Source organism: Artemia franciscana, chromosome 10 (genome assembly GCF_032884065.1).
Source record: "Artemia franciscana chromosome 10, ASM3288406v1, whole genome shotgun sequence".
Lineage (NCBI taxonomy): Eukaryota > Metazoa > Arthropoda > Branchiopoda > Anostraca > Artemiidae > Artemia > Artemia franciscana.
The window spans coordinates 49,120,075-49,132,473 of NC_088872.1; the positions used below are offsets into that span (position 1 = coordinate 49,120,075).

The window sequence follows — 12,399 nt, forward strand, 5'->3', positions numbered from 1 at the left end:
AGGGTTATAGAGACAACTATATTATAGACATTAAATCACCAGGTATTTCCCAAAAAAGACAACTCTTTATAGTATTATAGAAACAACTCCATAATTGAGCACCAGGTATTACCAAAAAAAAAAGACAACTGCATCATTGATATTAAATCACCAGGTATTACCGAAAAAAGAAACAACTTCTTATAGGATTGTTGCGACAACTCCAATATTGACATGAAATCACCAGGTATTACCGAAAAAAAACTCTATATGATTATAGACACAACTCTATAATTGACATTAAAGCCCCAGGGTATTACTGAAGAAAGAAACTCTTTATAGGATTATAGAGACAACCATATAATTGAAATTAAAGCGACAGGTACTATCGAAAAGAAAAGATAACTCCGTAATTGACATTAAATCACAAGGTATTACCGAAAAAAAAAACAACTCTATAGGATTATAGAGACTACTATATAATTGACATTAAAGCTCCTGGATATTACCGAAAAAAGAGATAAATATTCATAGAATTATAGGGATAACCCTATATTTGAAATTAAAGTATTACTGCAAAAACATTACAGCAAAAAGACAACTCTTTATAGAAGTATGGAGACAACTCTAAAATTGACATTAAAGCCCCAGGGTATTACTGAAAAAAGAGACAACTCTTTATAGGATCATAGAGACAACTATATAATTGAAATTAAAGCACCAGGTATTATCGGAAAGAAAAGACAACTCTGTAATTGACATTAAAACAGAGACAAATCTTCATAGAATTATAGGGACAACCCTATATTTGAAATTAAAGCACCAGGCATTACCGCAAAAAGACAACTCTTTATAGGATTATAGAAATATCTCTAAAATTGACATTAAAGCCCCAGGATATTACCGAAAAAAAGACAACTCTTCATAGGATTATAGAGACAACTCTATAATTGAAATTAAGGCAACAGGTATTATCGAAAAAAAGACAATTCTTGGTAGGATGATAGAGACAACTCTATAATTGAAGAGTGAGTGTCGTAATTATCTAGGCATTAGTCTGGTCTCTGTAGGCAGCAAGTTACTTAGTAATATGAATACTTTTTAGACTGAGAGATGCTGTAGACGAAGTTTTAAGGGAAGAAAAGTGCAGTTTTAAAAAAGGTAGAGGATATGTCGACCAAATTTTTACTCTTAGGTAAATAATTGAGAAGTGCCATTGTTGTCAAACACCTTTGGTCCTCAGTTTTATAGATTATGAGCAAGCGTTCGATTCTGCTGATAGAAGAACGTTAGCAAAGGTCTTATCCTTATATGGTATGCCAGACAAATACATTAAAGTGATTAGTGCTATGTACGAGAATAATACTGTTGCGGTTAAGGTAGGAAATAAGGTTAGCAGCTGGTTAAGCAGAGCTGTGTTCTGTTCCCCTTTATTTGGATCATTTTGATAGACTTCGTCTTAATAAGCACAGGAAAGGCAATGAGAGATAACGGAATCAAACGGAGAGGATAGGATTGTAGAGACAACTCCAATATTGACATGAAATCGCCAGGTGTTACCGAAAAAAGGACAACTCTTTATAGGATTATAGAGACAAGTCTATAATTTACATTATAGCCCCAGGGTATTACCGAAAAAAGAGACGACTCTTTATAGGATTATAGAGACAACATTACTTATATAATTGAAATTAAAGCACCAGTATTAACGAAAAAAAACACATCTCTGTTGTTTACATTAAAGCCCCAGGATATTACCGAAAAAGACAACTCTTTTCAGGATTATAGAGGCAACTCTATAATTACCACCATAGCCCCAGGGTATCACCGAAAAAAGAGACAACTCTTTATGGGATTATAGAGACCCTTCCGTAATTGAAATTAAAGCACTAGGTACTGCAGAAAAAAAAGGCAACTCCATAATTGGCGCTGAATAACCAGGAATTACCGAAAAAGAGACAATTCTTTATAGGATTATAGAGACAACTCTATAATTGACGTTAAAGCCTCAGGTTATTACCCAAAAAAGAGACAATTTGTATATGATTATAGAGACAACTCTATAATTGAAATTAAAGGTCCAGGTTTTACCGAAAAAAGAGACAACTCTTTAAAGGATTATAGAGACAACTCTGGAATTGACATTAAAGCCCCAGGGAAATACCGAAAAAAGAGACAACTCTTTGTAGGATTATAGAGACAACTCTGCAATTGACATTAAAGCCCCAGGGAAATACCGAAAAAAGAGACAACTCTTTAAAGGATTATAGAGACAACTCTGCAATTGACATTAAAGCCCCAGGGAAATACCGAAAAAAGAGACAACTCTTTATAGGATTATGGAGACAACTCCAATATTGACATGAAATCACCAGGCATTACCGAAAAAAGGACAATTCTTTATTGGACTATAGAGACAACTCTGCAATTGACATTAAAGCCCCAGGGAAATACCGAAAAAAGAGACAACTCTTTATAGGATTATGGAGATAACTCTATAATTACCCACTTTGTAAACTACTTTGTTTTTATAAACTGGGTCTTAGAAGGAAACGAAAAAAATATCAACCCAGTTCAAATACCAACGTTGATCTGTGTTAGTGTTGATCAATGTTGATGTAATGTAACATGTATATGTTGATAAAAAATCAATGTTGACATAGAAATATCAAACTAATTCAACTAGTATATTTCACCTTATCATGGAAAAGAGGTTTCAGAGTGATACTGCATTCATTTAAAGGTTTTGGTAATTGTAATATATGAAAGAAGACTTTCTTGGAATAATAGTGAAGCCAGGTTGTAACATATTCATATGCTGATTTTTTTTTATTCGTTAAAGTTTGTATCGTTAATTAAACAAATAAATAAAACATTTATACTTTGTCAACTCGGATGGTATATCTGTGGTCAACAAAGGGTATAAAAGATATTAAGGTCTTAAACCCATATTCAATAGCCGATAATACATTACATTAAAAAAAAAACCAAGTATCTTGTTGTTTCTTAAACATTTATTTGTCTATTTGTTCACCACGTAAAATGAAACTACTGTTGCTTACACAATATAACACTCCTACATCCCCCCACTGAAAATTTCTACGTGTATCTTCCTCAATCCTTTAAAGAAAGTTAAGATAGGAAACCTGCATTTCAAGTTATCTGAGGAAATAAGGGCTCTTCTGTTCGATTTGCTTCTTTTCTGATTGAAAGTTCAGAAAATTCGTTTCTCTGTCTGTCAAAATTGCTAGGAGGTCAGTGTAACTTCTACTGCTATTTTTGCCATTTGAGGGGGGGAAGGACTACTAGATGCTGCATGAAGAGCAGAGCACATTCTTGGGTTCGAAATAAGTTCAGTTTTTGGAAACAGCCATTCCAAGAGAGGGCAGTAAGGCTGCAGCAATTCAAAAGAAAGTATGCTACATAGTAGAATTTTTTTAGAACACGGAGAAAGCTTAAAAAATCACTTATATTTTATTTTTATTAGCAAACGAATATTTTTACACAGAAGATTTTATCTGGTGTTCAAAATATTAAAAAGCCATTTTTTGCACCAGAAACCTTCCAGAACCAGAAACCAGTCCTTCCATTATTCCCGATATCGTCCAGGTTTTCCCAAATTTTGTCGAATGAAAATTGGGTTCTCTGAACTATCACGAAAATTACGATTATTATTTTAATTCAAGTTATCCGATGAAATAAGGGGTCTTCCGTTCTCTGTTGTGACTAAAAGTTTCGTTTCTCGGTCTGGAAAAATTGCTAATAGTAAGAACGAAAGCTTGTTGTGTTGCTTTACCTTAGAAAAGTCTTAAATTCGGTATGGAAGTTTGAAATAAAAATTCAAACACTGGTTTCATTGTATGCAGTTAGCAAGGGCATATCCAGGATTTTTGTTTTGGAGGGGGGGACACAACAAAATATCAAAATTTATTTATATGCATTTTTGTTCGTAGTCCTTTTTTTGGGGGGGGGTTCAAATTCAGTTCTTTCATCGCGAGAATTGAAATGTGCGGATAAGCTCTGTATTTCTAGTTTTCACTTAGCAGAAAAACATAATCACTCCTCAGCCTGTGAAAAATGGTATCAAAACTCTTGATAGTATCAGGCGATTGTTTTAACAGCCACACGAATTCATAATCAATGAATTTTGATTTCGGATGCCTCTCAACTTTTTAATGGTATGAGTAATGAGATTCCTTCATATTATGAGTAAGAATTAATTGCGATTCCTTTTGAATTTGCAGATACAAATTTAAAAGATTTGAACTTCCACTTTATAGATCAAATTTAAATACAGATTGATTTTGGATTAAATTTACAGATTCAAAATTCTCCAGCCCTACTCATAAATAAAATTATATTTGTAGGTACGTTCAACTTTAGGGTCACAAACGAATTGTAACATCAGCCTATTACAAGCCTATAGCCTATATACCCAAATGGAAATTCTTTAAATTTTCAATTTTAATTTTTTTAGGATAGATTTCTCATTAGATTTTTACCTAAGGCTTTTTATATTTCTCAGAGTATATTTCTATTTTTTATTATAGAAAGAACAACCTACGAAAATAGGAACTGCTTTCTTTTCCTTAGTAGCTTGGGTTGTTATTATTCAGTGAGAAATATTTTATTATGCTAAAAACTCGCGAAAATTTATCATTGGAATTCGAGGTATTCAAAGGAGTCAAGGTTTTTCTAAACCTTTATAGAAAATTTATAGAAATGTTATCCATATTGACACGCGTATGTCGGAACTAAGATAGCATCATCACTTAGTCATTAAAGCTTGATGAAAATTACCACCTTCTATCAGAACTTAGCTCTAGGCTAAGTAGGGACAGGAATCAAATTTTGCTTCAAAAGTTGAATTTTACGTCACCTAACGAAAAAGGTGTCTTCGTCGGAGCGAGTGTTTACTGCTTCTGATGAATATTTTTAAATAGGAATTCGAGGAAGTCAAGGTATTTTGCAGACAAGACTTGCAGATTTTCGCTTTGAAAGAGATTTTGATTTCTAAAGCGAAAAACTTTCAATTTGAATAATTTGAACCAGCGATGATTCAAATAGCAAAGTCGTTTAGTCGTTTACGCTTGTGTTCAAGTTTAAATTCGTTTCTTAACAATGTTCGTACAACAACAAAAACTCGAAAATAGACATGCTCTCTCAGTCGGCTCCATCGCCCAAAAACAGGGAAAAAGAAAAACGAAACATAAGTAAAAGAAAAAGCAGCCTGATGCCACTTATCACTATTGATCATCTTAAATCAGGCGATACGAGACTTGACCTACCGGGCAACAAAACACAAATAAAAGAAAGAAAGGGGAACCACCTTCTTGCAACCCACGCAAAAATAAAAAAAAATAAAACCACCCTTTTATAATTATCTCAAATAGTGAAAATAGTGTCAAAAGTTAATTGCACATATAGAAAAGACACTGAAAGAGTCATAAAAATAAATATACAAGCTTTATAAAAAATAGAGTTACACTAATTGAATTATCAGCCACTGTTTATAATTTTAAGTTAACCTATAAAATTCAACCAGTATGCATTTGAAAGTGCCATAGTAATGACAGCCCTGACAGCCAATTGGAAGTGTATTTTGTAATATAAAAGCTCAGAACGAACTTGAAGCGTAGCAGGCACCCTACTACAAGGGAAAAAGGATAAGAAAATGATATAATAGAAGAATAGAACAGGCAAAACAAGAATAGAATAAAAAAGAATAAAAACAATAGAATATGCAAAAAAAGAAACAGCTCGGTCCTCTTTATAATAACTGGGATCTCAAGGAGGTATGGTAGTCCCATAATCTCCAGTAAATAGAAGGAGCTATTTTTAACAAGAAATCAACTATTGTAGTTTTTTCCTGAAAAATTATGTACGGACTGTTTTGGGTACCCATTTAACTGACCGTATTTAAAACAATAAGCTCTTTATAAAAAGGTAGTTCCGTCTCACGTTCTTGGGCTTTCAGATGGGCTGTCAGACTAACTTTTGATCTGTCAGATGCGATAAAAGTTAACGCCATCTGTCAAATTTAGCTACTAAGGCTAAGGTAGGTGAAGATTTATTCCGTCTCTCGACAAAAAGTGTTTTCACCTGAGCGAATAAGTGGTGTTTCCGATCCTATTTTGTTGGTAGGAATTTAAAGGAATTGAGACATTCCTTTAGGGCAGAATGCATAGATTTCCGGTTTGGATCAGACAACAGCCAGACTTCGCAGACGTCTCTCGGTCGATTTCTATTGCTGAAGTCTCTGTAGTCTCTCATGACTTAGCTTTGATAAATGCTACTTGTAAGTTCCTAACCCAATTAGAGCTGGAGTTCAGTATACGTCTTTTAAGTGTATACTTTGATATGTATGTTTCATGTTTATATGTATACCAAGTCTGTCAGGCATGTTTTATATTTAAATGAAAATGCTTTATTTAATTTTTCTTTTGTCTTTTAGAGGGACTGGATTTCTATTATGCCAATGAAGGTTCTGCGAGAAAAATGGTTGATTTCCTACAATCCGTTGTTCCAGTTAAATATCAGATGTCGAAGACCTTAATATCTCAGGATATTCATTCAAATATATTCAACTATAAGTATACTTACATGTAGGTGAAAATTTATCGCTTCCAGAATTACTCTGAAGTAACGTTATCAGTGTTTAGGCTTATGTTCTGTGTAAAGGTTTTTGTTATGCTAATTTTTTTTGCGGTCCTACGGCTTTAATGTTTTTTTTATTTGTTTTGTTAAAATGTTTTTTAACATATATTTTTTTGCGGTCCTACGGTTTTGATATGAACCGCAATTTTCTGGGATTTTTCTTTCGGTTGTTATTACGTATATGAGGGAGTTGTTCCCTAATCAATACCTCGTTCTTTATGCTAAAATGTTTGTGAATTTATAAAAAGCATATTATTCTAATTAAAAGGTCCTTGTGTGTCAGGAGTCATTCTTAAATAATTGGAACAAAAAGTCAAAACATTAGCGTAAAGAGTGAGGTGCTGAGAAGAGGACAACCTCCTCATATACGTAATCATTTCTGTTCGTTTTAAGTTTTAATGTGGTTCCTTATTTTCAGTTGGAATTTTTTTTATATATTTAATAGCAACCACAAGCCGAATTCATACAATTTCTTTGGTTTATTATCACACAAAAATAATAGTTAAGGAGTTGCTGAAGATAATATTAAATTCTAAGATTGGCCAAAAAATAACACAAACAAATTATTGTTCATATCGGCCACTATTTAACAAAATTCCAACTTTAGCGTAAAGAGCGAGGCACTGGCGAGGGGAAGAAACTTCCTCATATACGCAGTATCAGGGGATTCGCCCCCTCGTCAATGAATCCCAAAAGCCATTTAATTAGGACAAGTAGCACTTTTGAAATTACTAAAAATACTTTAGCGTAAAGGGCGAGATATTGACGATGGGGCGAACCTCTTCATATACGTAATAATTTCTGTTCGTTTTTTGTTTTAATGTTTCTCCTTACTTTCAGTTGAAAAAACTTTTTTTTAATTTAATTTCTGATTGTTTTTTTTAAATAATGCCGGGAAATCTAGCCCTCTTCATGGAAATTCTCTTCCTTCATGAAAAATTTCTCCATGGAAAGATCCTCCCACGTAACCCTCTTCTTCCGTCCCCCACCAGAAAAAATCCCCCCTGAAAATGTCCGTATGCTTCCCAATCGCCAATAGTATATGTACTTGCAGTCCTTCCCCCGGAGACTGTGGGGGATTAAGTCGTCCTCAAAGACATAGTTATTAGATTTTTTGACTATGTTGAACAAAATGGCTATCTCAAAATTTTGATCCGGTGACTTTGGGAAAAAATTGAACGCGGCAGGGGGCCTAGTTGCCCTCCAATTTTTTCAGTCACTTGAAAAAGTGCACAAGAACTTTTAATTTCTGTTCAAATGAGCCCTCTCGCGACATTCTAGGACCATGGGGTCGATACGATCATCCCATGGAAAAAAAAACAAATAAACACGCATCCGTAATCTTTCTTCTAGCAAAAAATACAAAATGCCACATTTTTGCAAATAGCAACTTAAAACCTCTACAGTAGGGTTCTCTGATACGCTGAATCTGATGGTGGTATTCTCATTAAGGTTTTATGGCTTTTAGGGGCTGTTTGCTCCTTTTTTCGAAAATACGGCTAATTTTCTCAAAATATTCGATTCTTTTGATGCATCTATTTGTATCAAAATTCCGTTTTTACAATTTCGGTTACTATTGAGCCAGGTTTTAAGGCTTTTATTCTGTGTCAACATTTTTTTTCTTTTTTTCTGCGGTCTTATGGTTTTAATATTTTACACCGTAAACACATTACCTTAATATCCCAGGATATTCAGTAATTTTAATTTTTCAGCGTAACACAATAGTTCAGCAACATAAGCAAAATACCCTTCTATCCCAGGATATTCATTTAAATATTTTACACCGTAAACACAATACCTTAATATCCCAGGATATTCATTTAAATATTTTACACCGTAAACACAATACCTTAATATCCCAGGATATTCAGTAATTTTAATTTTTCAGCGTAACACAATAATTCAGCAACGTAAACAAAAGACCCTACTATCCCAGGATATTCATTTAAATATTTTCAATTACAAGTATATTTGCATGTAGGTGAAAATAGTTTTGAATTTGGTATTGAGGGATCAATATTGTTGGCAGAGGCCTATGAATTGTAGTAAAAATGAAATAGTTGAGGGAAATAATTGAAAATTATGTTAATATAAAAGTCGCTGACGTATATGATGGTACTGTAAAATGAAGCATATGGCAAATGTGGCAGAGGCTTACGATTTGTAGTAAAAATAGAAATAGTTGAGGAAAATAATTAAAAATTATGTTAATATAAAAGACGCTGCCGTATTTGATGATGCTGTAAAATGAAGCCCTGATTTTTTTTTTCTACAAGAAACAAATTTCTCAGATAATCGTTTGATCCTTCCGATGAAAATCTATATAATTAGATCATTCTTTAATTACATGGACGTGTAAGTAAAAAAATTATAGGTTATATATAGGTATATATAGGTATATATATATAAATGTATGTATATATATATATATATATATATATATATATATATATATATATATATATATATATATATATATATATATATATATATATATATATATATATATAAACAAAAAAATTGGTCCAGTGTGTGAAATTTGGTTGTCTTCGAGACAGGCGATGGGTTTTGCAGTATTAGGAGATGTTTTTTTCTGAGAAAAGATATTGAGGTATAAATTAACTATGAAACAACTGAATTGTCTACTGTTATTATAGAATTGAGCCATATTTCGGCGAAACAGTTTATCAGATAATTTCTTGGCCATTGAGATGAAAATGTAGATAATTGGATCGATAACTTTGAGATGGACGCGGTGATAAGTAAAAAAAAAACCTTAGCTCTTCCTTTTCCTTCGTTAAACAAAAAAAAACAAAAAAACTTCAGATATGGGAAATCAATCGTTCCCAATATGGGCCATGTTTTCGCAGCATTCCAAGGTGTTCTACTCAAAGAAGGAAAAGTCTGCTTGAGAAATATAATAAAAAAGTGCCAGAAATTTTTCAAATTCAAAAACTTCCACTTGATAACACAAGTGAATCTCTGCGAAAAGGCCTAGTGGGTGATACATCGAAGGTGACCGGGATTTGATTTCTGATGTCTCTTTGGAGAAAAATAAAATATACATTTATATAAATATAATCATACATTTTTAATCTTTTAGTGTTGGTCATTTCAGCTTTAAAACTCGTGGATTATCTGATATATTCTTTATTTTATATTATTATTTATTTTTATATATATTCTTTATATTTATATACATTATTTATTTTATATATATTCTTTTTTTTAAGTGTCGAGATAGCTCCAGTATGCAAGGATAGTATAGTTTGTCTACCAAAAAAACTGGCTCATAACCTTGGAGGCATTGGACAACTTTGTATCATTCATAGGATTAATAACACAATACACCTCATTAACCCCTTCTCTGCTCAAAGTAAGCCTTTTTTTTTCTCATCATTCGCTTCAGCTTTGTATTCTCTTTGTAACTTATTGTTTTTTTCAAGATTTTGCCCCGGGCGCAAGAGAGTCCCGAACCGTCACTGGTTTTACGGAGTTTGTACTCTCCTAGCAAATTTTGTCCGACTCGCAAAAACGTAACAAAAACGCGTATAATTATTTTTTATCAGGGGGGTGACCCCCCCCCCCCCCCCTCCTGAACAAAAATCTTGGGCGTGCCCTTGATTATTACTCACAATTCTTGGTAGTAATTGTAGTGCTTAGAAATAGCGTCTATAATGAATGAAAATACGTCTTTGCTTTGGGAGTTGGCCAATACCCCCTTCAGGTAAACTATTTTTGATTGAAAAATTTCTTCAGATTTAGGTGTCAAAAATGGGATTTTCCCGCAAAAAAACTACCTCGTTGCCTCGTCCCTCGCGAGTTTAATTCTGCCTAGCCTCATGTATTTGAAGAATAGGAATCATGAAATCTACATTTTATGTTTCTTTTAAATCTTTGAAGCGTTCTTTCGAAATCAATTGAAGCGCGAAAAGAAACAAACTCATGGGAAGAGTCAATTGATTAGAACATCTAGTCAGTTATAAAAAGCATTTTATTGTGCTGTATTATTGTTATCAGTAATAATGTTTATTTTCCCTGCAAACGTTATTATTATGTTGTATTATTATCAGTATTAATGTATATGTTCACTGTAAACGCTTTTATTGTTTTTTTTTTTTTTTTTTTTTTTTTTTTTTTTTTTTTTTTTTTTTTTTTTTTTTTTGTAGTCCTGAAGTTTTAATATGTCAACATGATACAACATATTCACGTTATTGTAATACAAGAGTAATACAAACGCAATATTTGACACAATCATTCGATAGCTGAAAATCACTTCTATCTATCTACCAAATCATCTTTTTGAAATTTGCTTATTTTAATAGATTAAAAATGTGCCCAGGCATATGCAAAAATAAGAAAATTTCTCTATTTTTTAGGCAAATTTAGATTATTTTCTAAAAAAAAAATCAAAGCAATATTATGATTTGGGTCTAGTAAATATATGGGTATGAAACTAATCAAACCATCAATATAATTATCTTGTTCTTTCTGTGGAACTAAAGGCTTATCACCAAATCAAGTGCTTTAGAGGGAACAGAAACCTCGAAAGAAACTTGAGAAAAACGTTCTATAATATTTCACAATGGCAGGAATTAGTGGAATATTAATCTGTATTGAAATCAAGAGAAGCGAAGTTTTATTCGGTCATTTTATTATAAAATTTTAATTGATATTAGAAAATCTCTTCCCAGGTTTAAAAATTTTGGTTACAAGTATTATTAGAAGTCCGAATTTTCATTAAATAGATTAATTAGAAAATTTGAGTTTGTAGCTACTATCGACAGTAACATATCGCTTAACTTTGTCTCCTTAAGTCCTTTACGTTTAATTCTTAAGATAAACGTTGGAGGTCATTTAACAGAAAATGTATTTACATTAGGTATGTACTTTGAAGTTGATTTCCAGGAGAAGCTTTAGTAGAAACTCTACCAGGTTTAGACACTTGTTTCCTGCAAAAATGGTTTCCTTTGGGGGGGGCTTTCTTTATTATGAAGGGGGTACTGTACATACAGCAAAACCGTCGAGGCTCAAGCAACCTTGTTTATTCATTAAAAACGTGAAAAATGGCTTAATACCCAGTAAATAAATAATACCATTAATATTTATAAATAACAATAATACTTATAATAATGTTAACACTGTGGGACAGCCGTTTCGTTTACCTAAGATCTGTGACTTGTTCTTGGTCAACTCTTGGGCTCTGGATACAAAAATAAACTCGTTTCTATCTCTACCACATCAGATTTTAAGCTATAGGATTAGGAAAAATTTTAGGGGCATATAACTCATGGGAGTTCAAAATTTCTGCTAATTAAAGAGGTAATGGTTGAAAATGCTAATGGGGGAGCTCAGGTTTAGCTGCTCCTCCCCCTCCGCCCGCCCAAAAAAACAACAAATTTTTGCCTGCCCTTTTACAGGATGTTATCCTTTTGTGTCACAAGTCATGCAAACTGCGCATAAAGGAAGACAAAAGTAAAAGCTTACCAAATATACTGTTCACAAAGAACAGTTTTATTCATCCAATGGTTATATATAGTTACTGCAAGCTAATTTTCTATTATAAAATTTTAAATAAGGTGACAGTACTAGCCATCCTTAATGAGCAATTTCCTTACAATCTCGTTCTAAATCTATATCGGCTATTTGGATATAAGTCGGATATTTTGAAAGAAAAGTTACGGCAGAATATTTCCAAAGAAGTCTTAAATCAACAATTTTTGGATCCTACATGTGCTCATGCGTAGCACCACTCACAGTTTT

At 32.7% G+C, this 12,399-nt stretch overlaps 1 protein-coding gene across 1 annotated transcript in view; it reads left to right on the forward strand.

The window, feature by feature from the left end:
- Positions 1-12,399, forward strand: part of LOC136032308 (60S ribosomal export protein NMD3-like) — a 54,615-nt gene that overhangs the window by 23,236 nt on the left and 18,980 nt on the right. Inside the window, exons 6-7 of the mRNA XM_065712595.1 lie at positions 6,434-6,584; positions 9,870-10,012. Coding sequence (XP_065568667.1) covers positions 6,434-6,584; positions 9,870-10,012 — 294 coding nt within the window. The remainder of the gene's footprint in view (positions 1-6,433; positions 6,585-9,869; positions 10,013-12,399) is intronic.